The sequence below is a fragment of the Chamaea fasciata genome, unplaced genomic scaffold, assembly GCF_029207755.1.
Source record: "Chamaea fasciata isolate MVZ Bird 193981 ecotype frontalis unplaced genomic scaffold, bChaFas1.0.hap1 SCAF_11, whole genome shotgun sequence".
Lineage (NCBI taxonomy): Eukaryota > Metazoa > Chordata > Aves > Passeriformes > Sylviidae > Chamaea > Chamaea fasciata.
Genome location: NW_027094096.1, coordinates 14153711 through 14176523, shown reverse-complemented (window position 1 = coordinate 14176523; position 22813 = coordinate 14153711). Strand labels below are relative to the sequence as shown.

The following is a 22813-nucleotide window of genomic DNA, read 5'->3' as shown; positions in this document are numbered from 1 at the left end:
TGGACTCTTGTCTGTATTTGATGCAGCACAGTTGGCCACTTTCCTGTCCTCCCATGTTCCCAGGAATGGTCACCCCTGTACGGCGGGTGCTGGGACAGGCAGTGCAGGGATCCTCCCCAGTGCTGGCTGCCTGCCCGATCTCCTGCACAGACTTGGCATTCTGGTTGGGGCTGTTGTATTCTGCTACAGCACTTGTGCTTCAGGTGATGCAGTAAAAGTCCCCACTTCCCTTTACTGAAGGGAACATGTGGATTAATGTTGTTTATCCATTTGAAGTAGTTGGAGGACTCTTTTGTGGTTACATAAACTTATGTCAGTGAATAAAACTATGACTTCTTAATACTATGACATGAAATGCAAATGAGTTGTTCTTTTCCTGTCTTTGAACAATTAAATGCTTCAAACTGAGGTGAAATGCTGTTCCCCATTGAATAAAAGATTGAAGTTTTACCCCCAAATTCTAACCAATTTTTGGTCAGATGAAACACTCAGGGAATAACTTTGAAGCAGTAGCTGTGCCCATGCCAGTGAGTGCTCCTGTGCTTTATCTCTGCTTACCCCTTGCAGTGTCAGATCTGGGAGAAAATATTCAGGCTCAGTTTGCATTAGAGTGCAAGTAGTATTTTATTAGAATAAAAACAGTAAGACAGAGTTTGCCTTCTTTGGCTCTGTGAACCTCTGTTGGAGCTCTGTTGGTGTATTGGGCAAGGAAGGATCACTCTATACCTTCACTGTTCACTGCTCAGAGTGGCAGTAGGTTAGTTGGGCATTTTATTTGACCTAGTGCTGTGAATGCCTGTAGGGTGAGAAGTATGTCCTTCAGTCTTTCCTCCCTTTTTGCTTAGAAGCAGCAGCTTGTGGTTTTGTGCCCCATATCCTGTGTTTGTGAAGTGGACACATAGTTTAAAAAAAAAGTAATAGTGTGTTAGTGGTACCCAAACCTTTGCCAAGACAGGCTTTGTAGTCCTAGCACAGCAGTTCTGCTGACTATATGCACTGTCTGTGAAATAAATACCTTGTGCCCACTCGGTGTGTGCTTGCTTTTTTTCATGTGTTTAGTCATTTTGAAAAAGTATTTCCAGAACATAATGGTATTTAAGCTTAATTGTTTTAAATTAACCCTGATTTGAAACTGCTTATCTATTAGCGCTGCAGTGCTATGTAATAACCTACTTATCCTGACTGAGGTATCACAGGAATGAGATATGGCAAGGTGGCACTTGTTCTTAAAATAGCTTCCAGAAGGGAGAGGATAAATTGGAACTTGCTCTCATTTCTGTACTGGCAAAACACAGTGAGACTGTTCTAAAGAGCAGAATCAATGAGCATGTGGAAAAATGAGAGATGAGAAAGCAATGAATGCATTGCAAAGAGAATTTCTGCTGCACAAATCCCTTAAAGCATGTGCTTAAAGATCATCTTGTTGATGTAGGTTTCTAGGTTTTCTTAGATGTACACAATAGACGCACTCAGAAAAAGATTATGGAGATACTTAAGCTGTCATGAAATAAGAAGAAAAAGAATTTGGGATTTAGTTGTTAAAAAAACCAAAACAAACATGCTCCACCAAAACCTAACCAACAGCAAAAGGAAAGTAAAGGGTAAGAAAGAAGATTGGCAATCATGGATGGAGGTTACCAGAAGGATCTTGGAAGAAGTTGTGTTCTCATTGCATCATCTAAGAGGGATAAGAGCTCAGGGTTATAACAGATTAATGGAATAATCATCTCAATTTACAATCAAAAAGGCAAATGTAATACATGGAATAAATCAGCGAAGCAAAAGGGAATTAAACTGCATTATCTTATCACTCCAGAAATCTGCACCATTCATTATCTTGATTAAGAAGGCAAATTTAGATACTCGAAGAGGAACAACAAGAATGGTCAGAGACTGAGGGCAGCTACTGAGGGCAGGGTGGAATGAAGAATGAATTAGTTTGACCCCTTTACCCTTTGGAGATACCAATGAAATAAGTCAGTAAAGCTGAGTCTCTAAAATGATGAAAATGACTAGGGAATGGTTATTTCAGAAATTAAATTTTATATTCAGAACTACAGATTAGCAGGTGATAGTTGTTTTATAGCCTGTAAACACAGTGATCTGCAGTCAGCCTCTGACTTTGAAATAATCTTTCAACTGCTGGTAGTCTTTTGGTTTCTAGCTATACCAACCTGGATATTACAGTATACATTGCTTGTTTCTTCATCTTGCAACAAGCACCTTTATTTAACTCATTCCCATTAGGCTGTATGGAGATAGCTGTTACATAAATGTGTGTATTTACGCATCCTTCCTTCAATGCTAACAATCTCCTTTCCATGTGAACCCAAATCTTGTGCTGATAATAATAATAGGTTTCCTTCTTTTTATCTCCTGCTGTGTTTTCTCTCTAATCCCCTCTGTTTTCTCAAGTGCTTCCCCAGATGTCCTTAGAACTTGTGGAGCTGCTGTTAAAACAGCCTTCTCTGTTAATTGGGAGAGTTTTTCTGCTCTTAGGAAGTCTAATGGTCTTTATGTTTTGAACTGTGTGGGTTCAAGGTTAGCCAACAGTCAAAGTGATTATAACTTCCTCTTTGCCCCAGTGGATTTTCTTGTCCTACTCCAGTCTGAGTAGGTAGGTGAGGTTAACCAGAAGATGCTGTTTCCATTTAGAAATCAAAAATCAGTTGACATGTAATTTGCAAGTTGGGTTATGATTGTGAGAAGGTTACAATCTGTTACTTTTTTTCTAAACTGAGAACTTTGTAAAGCTTTGCCATCTTCAGCAAAAAGGCATTGCTTCTGGGTGTTAGAAATATACATAGAATATTGGGAATCATAAAGAAAAACTTGAAGAAACTCTCAGGCATACTTATATTTAGACTAGTATCATACTTAAGTGGTCACATGAGAGGAGCTGTTATGCAGCCTTTAATTAAAATCCTTTGCCCAAGTTCTTGATAGGTTACTGATTTTAAACTCCTGTAATTGAAGAATGTGGAAATACATGCAAAGGTGTCAGTTTGTGTTTTATAGTAAGAAGCAGTTGACCTAGTCTGCCCAGTTCTCCATAAGGATCTTCTCAATAAATTCTTGTCAACAGAGACAAGAAAGAAAAACTGTAACAGATGGACTGTGGATTAATCCAAATGTTAGAACAGCCTAAGATACAGTAATCAACATCAAATCGTCCTAGGAAGGGGGTGCACTGTTTTCACCCGAGATTTTCCCATAGCTCTTGGTGCAGTTGGGTTCATTTTGATGACTGAAGCAAGCCTAAGGAGACTTGCAGTAAACAAGATGTTTTTGTCAGTCTGGCGTGCCAAAAAGATGGGCAGGAGGTTCATGAGCAGAGTGCGGAAGACGAGGCAGTTTAATCTGCCCAGATTGGTAGGTTGTCTGAGGTGTATTGTGAGTAATAAGGTAATGACCTTTTATATTAAATATTTATACTAAAATTGATATTTGTAGAATAATTGTGCTGGGATATGTTTGCTTATAAGTTGGTTTCAGCTGTAAGATACGTACTTTTTATTGATTATGTTAATGATACTTGGTCAAGAACTATCCTTCAGTCCTATCTGAACTAAAAGTTATGATAGAATTTCTAGCATCTCTTAGCAGAAAGGCTTAACAATTTTTTTTTTTCTCCACAGTATTTGAGTCCTGAGCTCCTGGGCTTTGGCTTAGAATACTGCATATACTTGTTTATGAGACTTAGACTTATGCCAGTAAAAGTTTGTTAAATCTAGAATTATGAAAAGTGTAAGAAAGAAACATGAGTTTGTATCTACATTCTGAGTATTGCTTTTGTTCCCATGCCTGAAGAGTTTAAGTTGCGTAGTCTTATGTTTGAATATCCAAGTTCTGAACATTTCTTTTGCCTCTGTTTTTGGTCAGAACCTAACTGATATTGAAAAGAAAATAAGCCCCTGCATTTGTTTTAGGTGATTCTTGAATTTTCTCTGTTAAGACAATCAGGTTTTTATGCTTTAGGGTGTGTGCTTTTTCTAGCCAATACTCTGTTTGGTCAAATGGTAGTAAAACTAATATAAGACACTTTTCAAATGCTTCAGGGGGACTGTTGGTTTTTGTTTAGAAAGGGTAGTTGAGATACAATTGCTGTTTCTGTTCACAATGAATTTTTGTTACTGTGCCTTTTTAATTTTAAGTGTGCATTCTGCTTGTAAAGTTATGCCCAGGAAACCTTTATCTGAGAGAATAAAATACAGCATTATGTCATGTTTTGACTTGTCTCAGCAAGCTGATAATACTAATTTGCTTGGATATAAAGTCAGAGGAATTCTAGACTAAATATTTGATGTTGATTTTTACATTTGGTAACCACTGTGATGGCTGTATCTTGCTAATTGGCCACAGAACAAGTAATGTTACTCTGCAGCCTCTATAAGTGCAGACGAATCTTCCAGTAAATTTCTTCCCCTCTAGAGATATGTGTACTGATGTAGAAATCTTAATTATGTGCTGTTTTGTTTTGGGGCGGGAATCTTTTCAAATCTGCAGATTCTCAATTCTTGCCTAACAGTAAATAGTGGTTTTTGTTTTGATTTAGCATGTTGGTGGTTTGGTTTTTGTGTTTTTTTGCTTTGTTTCTAATTTTAGCCCCATCAGTTCGATATTCAAAATATGAAAAACGGGTGATGGAAGCTCTCTACTCCTTTTAGGACTTCCTGCAGTTTCCTGATGAGCTTCTCTATTCTGCCTCCAGACTCTGGAGGCAATCATTCACAGATGCAATTCCAGCTGTGACATCTGTGTTCATGATTTTCCTTTCTCTGGATTTTGCCTTTTCTGTGCAAATAGAACTTTTTCCAATTTCTACTTGTAGGTGTTTTACCCTCTGTTGAAATGCTCTTTGACTGGAATGAGCCCTTGTTTTTACAACCTCCCACTGTTTTTTCAACTCTGCAAGTGACCATTTTTCTAATCTGGACTCATTTGTGCTGTCCTGATTTTATGCCAGAGCTGTGCTTTGCCTTTATCTTACATGCTTTGTAACATGTAAAAATCAGGGTTTGTCTCCATCACCACAGTACCAGTTCCTTCTACAAATAACTGCAACTGTATCTGCTTAGGCGTCAGCAAATCTTGCTCGATATCATTACATCCATATGGAGTGTAGGTGACACAGATTGCTGCCTTGCATCACCAGCGGGATTGCATAACCTCTTCCTTAAGTACTTTTCTGGATTTCTCTCTCAATTGAAATTAAATCATCATTGCTTCACTTTCAGGAAGCTTTTTGTCCATGTGATGATTTCCTGAAGTGCTGATTCCTAAAATCACTTTGTAATTGATGCCACAGTGGATTGTTGTCTGTGTGGGAGTCATCCTTGAAAGAAACTGCCTTAAAACACAGCAAACATCTCTTATCTTTAGGCAGATTGATATAATAGTAAAAAAAAACCCCAAAAAACCAAACTACTTCATACATTTCTTGTCCACGTATTCTGGTGTTTTCTTCCAGAATTTTGCATAATAATCTTCCATGTGACTTTGTTTGGAGCCTATGGGGAGAAACAGAGAGAAAAATTAATTCTTGAAGAAGTCCTTTTGAATGTTAGAAAAATTCTTGTGCTCTAAGATACTTAATAAACTGTATAGCAGTGTTGACATTCAAGGCCATATGTAGAAAACGATAAAAAATATTTTCACCTTGACTCTTTATAAAAAGACTTGGAACTTAAAGCATGTCTTTTGTACCTTGTTCCAAACACCTTCAGTCATAGCCAGGGATTAATCAATTTCTCTGCTAATAAACTCATAGCATTTTTCAGGCTAGGTATGTTTTTTTGTGTCTGGAAGAAGATAGGGCTCAGGAAGTGCTGCAGTCTTCCTGTGAAGAAATTCCCTTTATGAAAAGCTTGCCCATTTGGAAGGGTTGTTTTATCTGCTGTGTCTCAGGCATTCTCAACCGCCATTATCTATCTTATGCTCATAGCTTTAAGGACACTGCTCAAGTCAGACCCAGTTTCAAATGACTTAGTGATAAGCCATTGTATTTTATAAATATTAATAAAGTCTGTCTGAAAGGTGTGCTCAGCATATTAGCATGTGGTGTGTTATTGAGCTGTGCTGGTGACTAGAAGTAAATGGTGCATTGATCTTGCGACGACAGATTTCAGTTAATGTACTTCTTATTTCTGCTTGTAATAGAAACTGGCAGGAAAAAAACCTGTTACTCAGAATAGGATAGCTGTCAGTAAGAATTTGTTAAACAGCAGATTATGTTGCACCCCAAAAAGTACGTGAGGGAATTTGGTAACTCCACATTAATGCACGTCATGAATCAGTGGATTTTTAGAACTGTAAGTTGTAGCTGTGTTGTAAGGATTTTTTTCTGCTTTTGTTTATCATATAGAGAGTTCTCTGCTTTTTAAAAATGTTTGCCCTGGTGCTGTGAGCATGACTGTGGAAATATACCACAAATGGTTTTGATAACTTCTGGCTTTCCAGAGATGAGCTGGTATTGAAAGCTTGACATTTAACTGATTTCCAAAATAATTCCTCCGATGTGAGCTGGAGGATTTTTTTAAAAAAAGTTGGCTATAAAAATTTGAATTGTGAGTTCTGTAAGGTAACTTGAGTTCCATATAATCTTTCAGATAATTATTCTGAATTCTTTTTTGCTATGAAGAGAGCAAAGAAAACCTCTAACAGTAATACTTGTCATGTGCATGGAAGATCAAAATAATATTACTGAAAAGTCATTAGCGAATAGGAAGAATTTTTTGTTTTGAATTGTTCTTGTACTTTCAAGAAGTAATGTTGAGTCAGAAAGATAGGTATATATTTATTGTTTTCATAATATACAGCAGTCACAGAAATTTGGGCATAGGTGTTATGAACGTGACGTGTTATTCACAGCATAAGAACAACAGTGTGGACTCGTAGTGTTTAATCTTAGTCTCTGATTCTCTTGAGGGTTAAAAAAACCCCAAACCTCAGTAGAACAACTTCACCAGGCATCCTCTGATACACTACACAAAATGATTGTTTTGTGGCACTCTGATTCACTCCCTCTATGGTTGTTTTATGTACCAAAAACAGGGAAAAACAAGAAGAAACCAGCAAAGAGTTGTTTCTTAAATATTTGTTTTGAACATGATGTTAAAGTCATTTTGCTCTGTGGAATGTTTTCCTAAAGACAGAATCAGTGAAAAGTGCAGCTCTGCTCTATATTCCCTGTTTTCTTTGCTTCAGGTTCATAATTTATGCAAGCAAGGAAGTGAAAAGATGCTATTGGATATTTCTACTGGCAGTGATTGAAACTTGGTTATTTTTGATCTGTGCTTTCTCCACCCAGTAGCTGTTATCATCCACCACCATCCTCATAGCTGTGAATTTGTAACGTTGTACTGTACCTGCTACCCAGTTTCTCTTAAATATCTGTTGGCAGCTAGGAAGAGAAAGCAAGGTTTTCATCCTGTGCGTTCCGAAAAGGAAAAATAAGGAAAACCTTTGCTTGCTGCTTTTTTTTCTTTTTAAATTGCTCAAGATTATACTCATCATCGTAATCGCAGGTAGAGAGGGAATGTAAGAGGTGGAAAGCCTTGGAAGAAAACCAGCATCGGCTAGCAAGAATTTTGTTTTCCTGGTTTGTAAACGATGCTGCTGTAATTCTATCTGCATTTTTTTTTCTCCTGCTCATTCACCACTCAGCAGCTGGTAGGGAATTAAGACTGCCTGGCAACCACCTGCAGAGCTGCAGAGATGAATTACATTTTCGGAAATAACACACTCCTCTATTCTCGCGCCAGTCGAGGCAACACTGGCTCCAGCCACAGCTCTGTAGGCCCCAAACAGAAGCAGTGGGCAAAGAAAGGCTCAACAGATGAGTTACGGGCTGAGCCTTCCCGGTGGCAGCAGATAGTGGCATTTTTCACTCGGAGACATGGCTTCATTGACTGCATTTCTGTTGCTGCCAGCTCCACCCAGGTAATATGCCACATGTTAAAGTGATTGTGTCTGCATGTTTTCTGATTACTTGCTAGTCAGAAAGCAATTATTTATATATGCATGATTTTGTATAATCTCTTATTTATGAATGACGTTTCCTGTCTGCTTTCATTTTCATATTTTAAAGAGCTCTGTATAATTTCAAGCATTAAAGCATGAAAATGGAAACACTAAATGAGGTCTGATTTTTATTTATTTTGCATGTGATGAGCCTCCAGCAATTTAAAATATGAGATATCCTAATGAAACAGTAAAATATTGAAAATGTAGTTTGCATTCTGCTGCTTAGCTCTGGAGGGCAATAACGTAGTTAAGAAATATCAATTCCACAGCTCTAGTAAGATGTCAAATCAAATTGTCTACGTATTTAATGGTTAAGAAATTTTATCTAAAGAATTAAATAATTTAAAACCTTAACTCTAGGTAAAACAACAAATTCAATTCTGTAAAGGCTTTCTAGGTTTTTTGACTCCTAATAATACACAGATGAAGGACTGTCTCCCTTACATACAGGGTGTACATTCAATAGTGCAGTCTGTAAGAAAAACATGACATTTTTCAACTTTACTGTCGACCTGCTCTATGTGATTTTTGTGTTAATCGTAATTCAAAGTCAGGTAAAAGCAAGCAAACTAAATTTAATTGTGTGGCTTTTGAATGACTTCTTAAGGGGGACACTGAGAGAAGTTTAAACTCATTTGCATTAGAAAATTAGTATCTCTTTGGAAAATATGACTAAGCTATGGAACAATGCTGAAATGTCAGAATTATTGGAACATGGGAGATTAGGATTGTTTTGCTTCTGTCAAGTGAAATTTGTCGTTAGTCAAGATGTCTTGATTTAACCTGAAATACTACAAAAACTTATAAAAGAAGCAAATAATTGTTACCCTCAGACACTGTAATTTTATTAGGATAATTTCTATCTGTTAGTAGTTGATTCAAAAATGGTAAACTGGCTCTTCCTTTGACGTCTGCCTATTGTTACCTGTTTTTTTCTCATGAGTTTGGAGTAAACAATGCATAGGTGAGCTTAGAGGGGAATTTTGACTTTCTTGTTGCATCGTGTGGAAGATGGATCCTGTAGTTTCTCTAATGGGGTCATTATACAACTCCAAGTGATGCATTAGGTAGACATAATAGCTTTTAAATACTGTTTGTTTGGGGTTTTTTTAAAGTAAAAATATATGGTATTAACCTTCTGAAAAAATATGGTAGTAGCTCTCATTTGTTTAAATCTTGAAGAAGTAATATTGGAATGCGTGAAGCTTGCAATTGGACTGACTAGTCAGGCCTAGAAATCTGCTCATAAATAAAATGTGGAATACACTCTGCTTTGAGTGAGGGTTGGACCAGGTAGATCCCTTCAAACCAAACTGTGATTCCGTGAATATCCCAGTGTTTGTTCCATTTTTCTGCTGTGAAAAAGATTGCTTACCTCTGGGAAAGCCTGCCAATTTTTTTTCGTAGCTCTGACAGTTCTTCATTAGAAAGAACCGCTTATACATGTTCATGGCCAGAAGGAGGGGAAAACACAAGATATTCTGAAGTGGTTGGTAAAAAATCTTAATGAGTATATTCAGAAGTCATGCACTAAAACCACAAGAGCTTGTTGAAGCCACTTCCTCTCAAAGGATGCTGTACTGTGCTCGCACCTTATCCACCCATTGCAGCTGTTCTAGCCTCAGGAGAGAGAAAGGCATTTGGAGATTGTTCATTGTGGTGCAATTTTTTTTTCAGTTCCCTTCAGTTTGTGTTCTATGTTGTAGTATTCTGAACATTTTTGATGCCTTTTATTCATTCATTTGACATACATCCCCATCGTTTGAATGTAATCACATTTGCAGAGTCCAAATAAGTAATTAAATGTGATGTACTTCTCTAATCTGCCCTGTAGAAATTCTTCGTGTGATCGTGGGCTTTATCAAGTCTTACTGTTGTGACATCATGATTTTTAACAGATACGAAAATCTGTTTTTTTGATTGTTTTGAAGTAGTTGTCTCCTGCTTCCTCTGTGAATCTGCCACAGAGCCCCCAGTTTTAGGTGTCCCTTCATTTGCTTGGCTTTCTTGGGTGGGATAAAATGGTCATACTTGCTTCATTCCCTCTATCCCCAGTGAAAGGGAAATGACTCCCAGAGATGGGACAGCACATGCCTGTCCTTCTCTGGGACCTGCTTGGGTCAGCCTTGCCCCCAGCAAGGTGGTAAGAGGACTTTGGATTTTAAGGTAGGCTATTTTTTGAGTAGGGTCTTGTATCCTAAAGAAGCAAGGCTGAAGTTGATGATGGATATGGTAGCACTGCTTTTTGCTGTAGTTATCCCTTGGTTTATGCCCAAAAGAATGCACACAGGCCCAAGTGCATGGTGCCCAGCTAACCACACCAGGCTTCTTTGTGAGTCCTGGAAGGCAGATATAACATGCTCAGGAATTTAAGGCCTTTATTATTTCTTCCCTCTCGTTCTCTGTGATGTGGTGTTAGTCACTAAAATAGGAGAATTAAGGAATTTGATTAGGAGCTGATATATCATTTTTTTGTCAGTACATTTTTAAATTTCTTTAATTAAAGCCAAATCTGTAGTATAACGTGGAAGGTAATAATAAAACCAAGTATACAACAACTTTATATTGTCACAAGGGTGAATAACTGTGCCATGAGCTTAGTAAATACACCTTTATGCAAATGACAAATACTGGGTAAAGTGCTGTCCTAACAAGAGATGTGCACAGTGCTTCAAGGATGGTAGCTGTATCAAGAGCACCTCTTTTGCCTGAAGTCTTTCCAGAGCTCTGAGAAGCCCCTATTCTTGCCAGTCAATCCAGCTTTTGTGTCTCAGAAAGCATTTTAACTGTTGGCATTTGGCCCATGGTGGGCTACAAATGAAGAAACTGATTTGTCTGAATCCCACATTTCATTAAGTTGGTTCTAACAGCAATGCACTGAGGCTGTTCCTAGCATGTAACTGAACTTACCCTTGCAGCATTTGATACTGAAAAATTGTTTAGCTCCTTGAATATCGTGAGCTCATTTTAACTTATATTTTCTAGGACGTATTTTAGGAAAGATGAAAGGGATCAGGGCAGAAAAATCTCCTAAATCCGCTTAACCGTTTCAAAAATTTAATTTTAAATTTCAGAGCTTATCAACTGCTTTTGTGAGTTGTTTGAGCTCAGTCATTTCTTGACTTTGTGTGTCATTCTTTTAAGATCTTGATAAAAGTTTTATTGCATCAGTAGTCCTAGACTATTGCTCTCAGAGTCATTGGAGTATTATGGACGTAGTTCTAGCATGTACAAAATACTGTCTAATCACACAAGAACAGAGGTGTTGTAAGGCATGTTAAAAAGGTAATGATTACAAATAGTCAGGTCTCTACCCTAATACCTCTTTTATTGTACTTCTTGGAAAACTGATTTCTTAGGGCAGTATTTATTATCCTTCCTGTATTTTGATATATATATTGAAGTATTTATATATTATTGCTGCTAATATTGTGATGAATGCAGGAAAAAGGAGCTTTAAATAGTACATGCTTTGAATGATTTTCTCTATAACAATGCACCTTCTGAAACTGAAATGTGAGTTTTATTGTGCTACGTTTCCTTCTTATTCTTGATTTTTAGCAATATAAAATCACACATTAGTTCTGCCACTGGTTACATTTTCTGTAAGATGACATTGTAGCAGTGATAAAAGTGGAATTAATTTATTCTGTAAGAGGAATGCATTAATATGTGTTTGAATCAATAGGCTAAATAGCAAGAAATTCTTGGTAGTTTAACCAAAGCATTATAGGACTTTCTCTGGATCCTTTGGTTCATTTTGTAAACATTTTCTGTGTACAGTAGAGATGAAAACTTCTCAAGACCATGAAATTTGCTTGACATTTTAGAGACAGGCTATTTTAAAACCATAATAGTATCAATAAATTTTAGGAATATCTGGCATGACTCATGTGATGCCATGTAGACTTTGTCGGCATCCTGCTGGGTCCCTCTGTGCTGAGGTCAGGCCTGTGCAGCCATGGGGCTGTGCCCTGTGTGTGGCTGCAGTGCTGGCATGTGCAGGTTGTTACCTCAGCTAATCACCTGCAGCACGGCAGTGCTGATAAGGACTGAGGGGGTGGTGGTAAGAACTGAACCGGTGCTCCAGGTACCTGCAGGCACTGCTTCCTGCCAGAGGCGTTAGGCTCCACTTTGTCTTTCCTGGTCTCTCACAGCTCTGTCTGGCTCAGAGTTGGTAACAGAATTTCTTCGTATTTCCATTGCATTGTATCTCAAGAAAATTACTTTTTCCAGGATGAGTCAGAAATCTGATAGAGAAAGAAGGAGACCCAGAATGTTTTGCTTTTGGAGTTCTGTTGGTGCTACTACTGGGGCTTTCTGTCTGCACTGTGCCCGAGAGTCTAAATCTTCAGGCAAGGCAGACAGCGGATCCCCTCTTAATCCATTGTCTTCAACTAAAAATTCAGGTGGACTAACAAGGTCTTGCTGTATGAAGCCCAGTGCATGGAAGCCTGTGAAAAAGGTAGGACTGTTTAGGGCTGTTATATAACTTTCCTAATTTATTTTATATTGTGATAGTTGCCCTCACAGTTGAGGCTTGTATTGATTGACAAAGTGTTTTGAAAGTCAAATACAGGCCAGTCTGTCTTTCACCAGCTGTCAGCTTACTGAAAGGCTTTAGCATGGCTCCTGTAGTATAGCATTTCTGTTTTGCTGCCAAAGCTGCTGTACATGTTTCAGTTAATACAATTATTAACTAAATTACTGTCTGATAGAAACACTGAATGTAAAGTGAAAATCATCTTCTTCCTGTTCTTCTATTTTGGTTCACAACATCAAGAGCACTCTCAATTATGATTAAGAAAGGGCAGGATATTTCCTTCACTTTGAAGACTTTAGCTTGCCAGAAGCTTCTTAGATGTTTTTAGAAAACATGACCTTGTCTATTAGAATGATCTGTGCATCCATGTTTGGGAGCTGACAATGGTATCCTGTTGTGCAATTTAAGACTTCTAGTTTAGGCCAGCTCAGAGTCCTGGTAAACTTTGTGTCCACAGCCTTTCTGGGATTCATAGTAATTCAGGGAGAGAAATTGTTTTGTTAAATGAGAGAAATTGAAATCTTTATGTGCATACCAGCGATGCAGTATCTTTTGAGAAGGATTTGGTTCTTCTTCCTAGACCCTCTGCTGGGGCCATTGCTTTCATCTGTATTCCAAATCAAAGAAGGAACTTAAATTTCTCCTGATGAATAGCAGTTACTTTAAAAAATTCTCAGTAAAACATTTAGGCTCTAAAACTCCCTTATTATTTTCCTATTTTTTTTTAGGATAGGCATGATAGCCTCAGTGAATAATGTGTCCATCACTCCTCTCCCTGGGAGAGAATTCAAACTAATTTCAACATGCTGCTGATTGCTAAACTTCAAGCATAATCATACTGTGAAGCATTTCCAGTATAGTTCAATTTTGAATTACTGTGACAGAGCCACAAAAGATGACAATGCAAGGAAAATATCAGCCTCCTCATGTTATGTTTCTCGTGTGCAATTGAAATGAAGTGCCTCGTTCTTGTTTATTGGTATACCCACATAATTCACATTTTGCTTATCATGTAATGGCTCTATTGCAGAGGAATCCCAGTGGATGCATTCCTCCGTTGAGGAAGGATGCTTCCTTTAAAGCTATTTCTAATATGTCTTTCCAAATGCAATTCAAGTGAAGATTGCATAGTTCTATAGATGATTACAAGAATGCTCTATAGGTTTCTCCAGTTAGAATTAAGGAAAAATCCTTCTGATCAGTTGGCGCTGTTCCTCCATATTATTCTTTACAGAATGGGTAGGAGCATTCCTGTTTCACAGCAAAGGCTGATAACCTTGTGCCATCTGTTGTGGAAGCTCAGAAAATGCAATACAGAGGTCAAATTTAGTACTGAGACATGGTGGCTTATTAATACCACACCACCTAGCAAGTCGTCCCTGAATCCTTTTGAGGATCTACTTTTTCTGGTCTTTCCCAAAATAGCATTAGCAATAGCCAATTCTGTACAGGTCGAAATTAATTACATCACTGTTCTCCCTGAAAGTAGTTTGTCATGACAAAAAAGAGGAAAAAATATTGCCTAATCTTTGATATACTCAGCTGCAATATCTTTTAAACTATACCTTTGTTTACTTGGGCTCATCCACTGACCTCTTAAGTGGTCACCTCTTGCTACTATTTGAGTTTCTTCCAGGAGCTGCTTGGACTCCAAGACAAGCCAATAGTGCTTCCTGACTCTCCTGAGCCACAGAAGTTTTCTTGTGCCTCATTAGGGTTTGCCAACATTACCTACTGGAAACTGCTGCTACAGTAGGTGCTCAAGTTGTTAAAGTTCTAATCCCCACTTGACCACCATGGCCGTCTGACCACGTGGTGGTTCATTCCCTAAGAAACTGTCAAAAATGCCCAAACTGGTGCAGTTCTGTCACTTGACTTTTGAAAGACTTAAGACCCCCTTCCATGTACCAGGTTTTTGTGGCTGAGCACACAAGGTTCAATATCAAAAGCGCACACTTGGAAGGACTGAAAGAATCCTCTGAAAGCAGAGCAAGGATTCTATTCTGTCTATATTGTATAATTGAAAAAAACCCCTTTGCCACCAACCAAAGCACTTCTGGACTTGTTTTCCAGTTTGGTATTCCTCAGGGTGCCTCTGTGTCGTTTATTGCTATTCCATGTGACTTGTTGTCAGTATTGAATTTCATCTCGTTGCCTATAACCCACTTGTCTAATGTATCAGCCTTGCTCTACAGATTGTTTCTGTTGTGCATTTGCTGCCCTTCTCTTTTTGTTGGTGTTTAACTGCACATTAGGATGTAGTTGAGCTGATGTGTTCTCCAGATGGATAACAGACATTTATGACTCATTTTGTCTGTTGTAAGCCGATCTTGGCATTTATGAATTTTCAGTCTCTCGCTCTGTTACAGTGTTTCCTTTGTATATTCTTGTCCCTTGCAACAGTATTTTTAGAAATGATACATTTAAGCAGTGATTTTCATAAAATCAGATCACCTTACACATACTTTTCATAGAAAAAAAAGAAGGTCAGGACAAAATAGTTTAAGGTATACCAAAACACTGGTAAAATAGAGTTGCTTATTATTTTTTTTCCCACGTAATCAGCTTAAGTTTGGGTTGTTTTGTAAGTTGCCAACATTTTTTTTAAACTGTGTGGAAGTTAGTATTGTTATTGGAAACTAGTATCTATGCAGCTGTGTCAGTCTTCTAAATAAGACTTCAGACATTTTATGGGATGTAGGTATAATACAGGATTTTTCATTGCTGATGGAATCTTCCCTTTCTTCCCACTGCTTTATGTGCTACTTCCTGGAAACTGCTGTACCGTGGGAATGTTGTGGATGAGTCTTCTGGTTTCTCATCTTTTATTCTCTTATCAGTGCTGCCTCACAGTGTGTGTATTTGCTTATTTGAAATTATTTCTCTAAGATTGGTGCCTGCAGAAGTCAGTTGAGGAGCCTGTGTTCTATTGCTCCCAGGTAGTAGTGTTTGCCTTTCATAACAAAGTAGGGAGGGGAGTAAAGATTGCTTGTGCTTCTGGGGTACAGTTCTACTTCAAAGTAAATTTCATTTACTAAGTAAATAGTACTTGTTTTTCTTAGATAGCTAACTGTATCTGAATACCCGGTGTGATGTACAGGTGAGAAGGGAGTCAGCTTTCCCACTGGAGAGAGACGGAACTCTGGATTTTTTTCTGTAGTATGTAGGGTAGGTAGTCAGTCTGAAATCATGGTAACTGATTGGAGTGTTCAGAAAAGTGTTCTCTAACTGTAGATGATATTCAGGAACACTGCTTTATTATGAAAACTTAAAAACCTCTGCTTAGTTCATCTGAAGGATAGTCAGGAGATTGTATGATCACAGACTGTAAACATGTAGGGATAGATTTCAGAAACTAGAAAGCTTGTTTATTTAGTAGAAAAAGGCACCTGTATTCCAAGTCAGATAGAAAACTTAATTTGAAAGATTGATACTAATATAATAAGCATTTTGGAAGCTTAGTGGGACATGATGTAGTTCCCAAATCAGGGTAATAAATTAGTATTTCCTATATAAAAAGTATAATGACAAATAAAGTTTCTACTTGCGAATGTAAAAAATGCATCACAATCTCTGATCCATCATTTAATATAATGGCTTTAAACTGCTCTTTGAAAGCTGTAAACTGCTGGGAAGCAATTTATATATTTTTTAAAAATCCCTCTTTTTATTGCACTTCTTTGCTACTGCCTTTAATTTCCCTTTTAACTCTGCAATTTAGAAACATGAATGCAGGGAAAATCCTGTGTACAACTTTTTAGACTTTGAGCACATTAAGCCTCATTACAGAGCAGCAGCACCTGAGTAGTTAGATGCTAAATCAAGTGCTATGCAAAGTGACCATGAAATACTGCTGATGAAGGTGGTGATAGTACAGACCTAAAACTCCATTCCCAGATAGGTGTGGAATTCCAAAGCAGATTCCTATCTCCAAGCAGGAAGCTAGCTAGGGCAGTCCCAGCTTTGAGCTCGGAGTATTTCCTACTACTCATTTTACTGTGTGAAAAATAATAAGGTTCAGGTGCCAATAGATTATTGTGTTAAGGGGCACACGTGATCAGTAGGAGATGACATTTATTCAGGATTTCTTATGAAACTTGTGTTTAATGTGGCTGAACTGTCTGTTCAGTTATGTTGTGTGTGACCCTTTTGTTTAAACTGTCTTGGTATTCCTAGAACAAAAATTTTGAAGAGGCACATATGATGCCCTTTTAAAAAGGAGCAAAGCTGTACTTTCTGAGACTGCACCTAAGCAGGTCTGATTTCCTTATTTTATGAGCTTTGGGAAATTCTTTACTATTACAAAATAATTAACAGGCAGAGGGATAAACAGGTATTCTTAAGACAAGTCAATTTCTTTTTATAATGGGGAAATAAGGACTTGCAGATCATCCAGGCATCTTTGAAAACAGACCACGTAGATCAAAATCTACATGGGAACATGTGGTCATCAGAATGTCATTATAATTACAGAAATTTTTGAAAACTATGGCCCTTGCATCAAAGTCTGTTAAAATTAATGGTGCCTTGAGAGAAAAGGGATAGGATAGGCTAAGAATGAATTATTTCAATTCCAGAAAGAGATTTTGGAGTTGTCACTGATTGTGTGAAAGTGTCACCTTAGTACCATGCAGTAATAGAAAGGGTAATTGAAATGCTGGTTATTATTAAAAAAGTAGTAGCAAACAACACAGAACATGATCCGAGGATATCTATTGTGTATAATTCTAATTTGTGGGGGGGATTGTATTTTCACTATCTTAGAAATGATATAGCATAAAGAAAAAGAAAAAGGATAACAAAGCATCAAGAGGAACAATCTGGTTGTCTATAAGTATTAATAACTTAAAAATAAACCAGAAAAAAAAACTGATGGAAAATATGATAAAGACATAAAATGAAGATGTTAAGAGGGCTCTCAACTAGAAATTCTGCAATAGATACCTGATTCCACATCTGTCTTGTAAAATTTCTTCTTAAATTATGAAAGACACTGACACAAAACACTGTGGACAAAATGCTCTTTTTGAAGGCTCAGAAAGAAAATTGCTTAAAAGCAGAGTTAAATGGATTTGCAAAGAGCAGGTGGCACAAGGCTGTTACAGAGAATGGTTCAGGAAGACCTTGACTGTCAGGTTCTGAGATGGTTTTCTGGGAAAATTACTGGGCATATGTCTAAGTTCTACTTGCCCATCTGTCAGCTTTTACTGCTGGTAAGACTCTTGTCCAGTTGGGCCTTTGCTCTCATCTAGTATAGCAACTTTTACTGGTTGTGTGGAGTGTTGGTTCTTCTGGCGGAGAGGAACATGAACTATCAGAATAATTTATCTCTCTCTGTTGCACCTGGTGTTATTTGGTGTTTTTGAATAAATTGCAGTAGGGGAAAAAAAAAACGAGAATAAATGTCTAGAGGATGTTTGGAAGCCTGGCAAGAGTGCAAGTTAAATGCAGGGAATAGAATCTCAGTTTCTGGCTTGTATGTGTCACTCAGCAATCATGATCACCTGACCTAGAAATCTCCAAGTCTCATAAGGAAATTCGATCTGATAGTTTCATCCCCTGAGTGATGTGTCAGTCATGAGATGATCAGAGTGGCCGGAATTAATCTTGAAATGTATCTGGAAAGGACTAGTGGTTAAATTAATAGTCTCTGAGAATGTGATTAATGATACAAGTAACAGGTGAATTCCCAGCTGCTGCCCTAAGGCATTTCTGAATTAGAAATATTCTTGCTTTTTTCTTGCTATACCATCTCCTAAATACAGTAGTTACAATGCTGCCCGTCTTGGAACCACAGATGGTTTCATCTTGTGTTCTGGTGAAGTTGGGAAATGGCAGGAGTGCTGGCAGGTTGGGTTTTGTCTGGTGTTAATTTTTCTACCACACATTACTGCTGTCACTTAAATTCAAGTAATGCAGATCTTGAAAAACTTAATGAACAATTGGTAATTTGGCTTTGAGCCTCAGAAACCGGATACATTTTGTTTTCTGATTTTTGAAATTTAAAGTGAGTAAGTAGTTATATGTTTATAGCATGATGACTTAAATTGTTTTTGCATATGCTAGTCCACTTTTTTTCATAATTTTCAGTGTTAATATTTCTCATTTCACCCTATTTCTTCACCTGCTCATTTTTACCTTTGTCGCAGTGGTCAATTTTTATCAATTTTTGTCCTTCAACTTCAGCAGCCATAATCAGATGAAATAGAATGTACTGTAAAATACAATTTTCTACTTGCTTTTTTGCTCATTGGAAAAGAAAAACTGCAGAAGAAAACTACTGGCATGTCTGTCAAGCTGGTGCCCTGGTTTCAGCAGCAGCCAGAGCAGACGGTTAGGGAACAGTATAAACCCAGACCAAAGAGCTGTGATATTTCCTCTGAGGGCTTTCAGAGATTTCTGCCTATTCCTGTGCAGGGATTCCAAGAGGTGGAGATGACTTGTGTGTTTAATAATGCTGAATCCGTGAGTTTTCATGAACTTGGACTGCATTCTTTTAGTGGCAAGGATTCAGCAGTCAAAGAGCAGCTTCTGCTTGTTGGTAACCTAACAAAGGGGAGGAGAGTAGGGGTTATGGGACCTGTTCTTCTGCATTTTGTTCAGAGGTTTTTTCAATGCAAGACAGTGTTGGAAAGAGAATTCAGCAAAGTTTTAAAGGAAATAGCCTTCCCTTGGATTGAAGAGTCAGATTTGTCTTTTCTGTTCTGTTGTTGGCTCTGTTTTATCTTAGTTCATTACTCCATGGGGGCAGATGGGGACTAGGCCAGGTTAGAGCAGGACAAGGAGCAGCTTGGACAGTGGCCCGAGAATGGAAACTTTGGAACCTCACTTGTCAGTCAGCCTGAAACTCAGAACTCCACTCATGGCCTCACTGATGTTATAACATGGTGGCTAAAGGTTGGTATCTTGTGGTTCTGAGGATATAGAAAAGTTAGTCCTTTTTCAGTAATTGAAATGATTGTGTAAGCTAGTATACTGTCACAATTAGACCAAAACTTAATGGAAGTGAAGTCATAATTTAAGAGCTTGCATTGTTTCATATATTTTATAGCAGTCTGAGAAACATAAGTTGCTACTTGTAATATTTGTTGTTACCCACTTTTTTTCACATCAGTATAGTTAATATTCCTTTTATCCAGAGTAAATAAGTCAAGAAAGTGTCAAGCAGAATGGATGTTTTGGTCAGTTTCATATGAGCACAAAATGCTGAGTTTGTCATCCCAGCTTACAGGGTCTCCATGGTGTAAGAATGAATGAAATCAGCTGAGGTACTGAGCTGGCAGTTTTGGGTAGCTATAAGAAGCCATCACGACTGTAGTGAAAGTAGCAGTGTATGTTTGTGAAGAATTCAGCATGTGTCAAGATAAAATGCTACTGATTTGTGCAAAGCCTTTTGTAAATGAAGGAGTGCCTTTAGTATAAAGCCAGTTTAAGTGTAAATCAAGTAATTAATTTTCCTTTTTTCCCTGACATTTATGTCCTGAAAGCTAATGGATTTCAATTAATGGGTTGTTACAGATGACTTTCCTGGTGTGGTTTTCTGTTTGCTGTTCATTAATGTAAGGTAAATGATGTTCTGCTCATGCTTAGTGTTCTAGGGCAAATTTATTTATTTTACAAAAATATTTGTAGCTAATAGATTGTTCATAGATTAATACAGTTTTCAATAAAATAACAAATACTTATCTGAAAATGGGAAACTCTAGCTCTGATTCGCTGACCTGCTGCAGATCACTTCACTAGTCCTTCGTTTAAGACTGTCCTTAAAATACTTAGAGGGCAGTGGGGTGCTATAAATAAGTGAACTGGAATGTTTCTTATCCTGATTGTGCTCTAAATAAGATGACATTCACGTGCAAAGTTTTCACATGTTAAGAATAATGGTTCTTGAAGATTTACTCAATTAAAAAAAAACAACAAGAAAACGCCCAACTTTTGGAGAAGAGTAGTGAGATAGTTTTGACAATTAATTGACACATTTCTAGTATTGAGCGAGATCACTTTTCAGTATCAGTGCTAGATAGGTAGAGGACTTCTTTGATATTTAAATGAACTATAAATAACAGAATGGGCACTCTGTATAGGTTTACCTATTTCCTGAATAATTGAAAAATGATTGCAAATTATGTGTTTTAAGAAACATGTAAACAGTACCCAACCTTTAGCGTTGTATTTTGATTTAATAATGTTCCTGGGAGTGAACAGTTTATCACGTCTCAGTTTCTTAGAACAGCATACCCTTTCTACTGTGAATGTCAAAACCTAAAATATTGACACCTGAGAGCTGCCATTATTTTTCTATAATAAAGTCTTTGAATATATTTTTTCTTTGTCTTGGCTTTTTCTGATGCTGAAATCCTGCTTGGGCTTCTATGTGGATGCATTAGCATTATAATGAAAGCTATAATTCTTAAGGCTGATGTTATTTAAAAGGAGCTTTCTAGGCCGCGCTTTAAGTTGCAAATTAAACACATTAAATTCATTCTCAATAGCACTTATGAACTTAATGAGGAGCCTTGTAATTCTTCTTTCAGCTTAGAGTGTTGAGTTGCTTGGTGAATACAAATGACTGACCTGCTGCAAAGGGTTCAGTACTGGACTTTTGCTTAGTATTTGAAAATCAAAAGCCGTAAGTTAGTTTTATTAAAACTAATATTAGCTTTGTGTACATTTTTTATGTTATGGATCTGGAATATGACTGAGATTAAACTCAGTCCCTGAGATATGTGACAGGAAAAATTAATTTGAGCAAAGTCTTTCTGAATACTTCACATAAAAAGTGTACAGTAAGGCAAGTCTTCAAGAGTCCAGTTTTCGATCTTAACAGAGAGACAACAGGTTGGTTGCTGAAACTTTTGATCTGTTGTGACTGTTGCTTGTATTTGCATGAGATTCTAAGCACCTGAAAATTTTACTCATTGAACAACCACAAGATACTGTGTGGCAGCATTGGTGGTAGTTTTGTAGGTCGAGATTGCCAATTTCTACCTTATGGTTGTTCATTTGTCTCATACACAAAACTCTAGTTTTGCTACAGTCTACCTCAGCAAGTAAGAGTCTGTCTGTCACTGCTATCATTGCTTTACTTTGACTAGGATAACTGTAGTGCAAATTGTTCCTTACTAGGCTGTTTTTGTAGATCAAGATTGCAATGAAAAAGGAATAAATACACACAGTGTGTCTTCAGATCAGTTCAGGTCATCCTCATCCTCTGTGATTTTACTGACATTCTGCTGTCTTTGTTTTCTCCTTTCAAAGCTATTTATTTCTATTTTAAGTTTGGAGTTTTAAGTTCATTTGAGTTCATTGTAAAATGCTGTGGGGTTTGAGGAGGAAACTAGGTTAGAGAATCAATTGTTTGACTGAGTTAAAAAAAACCAACAACACAAAATCAAGCAACCAGAAAACCCCTACAGTTTAGAATATCTAGCATGCTAATGGTGTGTCTCGAAAAATAATCTACTCACATAGATAAGATTTTCAAGAGCCTCTGAAAAGGTGAGAGCTAAAGTAATCACAGCCATTCAGACTAGTCCTTTTAATCCACATGGTCTTTTGGGGATCCAAAAAAACTTTCATATCTTTGTTACAGTACTTACCTGAACTGATGTTACAGCTCCAAGATGAACTTGCCTGTCCTCAAAATCTCATTGTTAAACCATTGTGTACCAACCTATGCCTCCTTATGTAGGCAAACCCTGACAGGCTTCAGACTCAGCTTCTTTTGTGACTGTGCTTTCTGTCCTAACTCTCTTTGGAGAAACCTGGATATCATCCAGGTGGAGATCAGGGGGGTTTATTCCTTCGTCCTTGGGACACCATGGTAATCAGTCTTTGCTGTGTCATGGCAAGGTACAACAAGAACCCTTGAAAGGATAGGAGTCAGAAACACAAAGTTATCTTTGCATCAGTACAGAATGTTAGGAAGGCTTAATCCTAGCCACCTCTGGTTTGAGGCCATCCTGATTAAGCTTATAATTTTCCCTGGTCAGGTATTAGTGAATTGTTCTTCTGTTAATGGTATTGTCTTGTTTGGTGGTTTTGCTTCCTGTTTTGTGTATTCGGCGTATTTTCTCTATAGACTGGCTTATCAACAATGGCAGGACTCCTACCTGGCCTGAATTAGGGCTTGTGTCTGTGCAGTTCTCAAAATTCAGATGCATTCTTCAATACTTGACTTGAAATATGATTGCTTATGTTCAGATAGTTCTACATGGTTTTAGTTCTTGTGAAACTTGGTAATTT

General features: G+C 37.5%; 1 protein-coding gene across 12 annotated transcripts in view; it reads left to right on the top strand.

Moving 5' to 3' along the window:
* Window positions 1-22813, top strand: part of DLG1 (discs large MAGUK scaffold protein 1) — a 146365-nt gene that overhangs the window by 57421 nt on the left and 66131 nt on the right. The window contains exon 1 of one of the 12 annotated variants that reach the window (XM_066193304.1): window positions 12248-12490. The exons of the other annotated variants lie outside the window; for them this stretch is intronic. Within the exon in view, the coding sequence (XP_066049401.1) occupies window positions 12263-12490 (228 nt within the window). The 5' untranslated portion in view covers window positions 12248-12262. Of the gene's footprint in view, window positions 1-12247; window positions 12491-22813 lie in introns of those variants that run through there. 12 annotated transcript variants of the gene reach the window in all.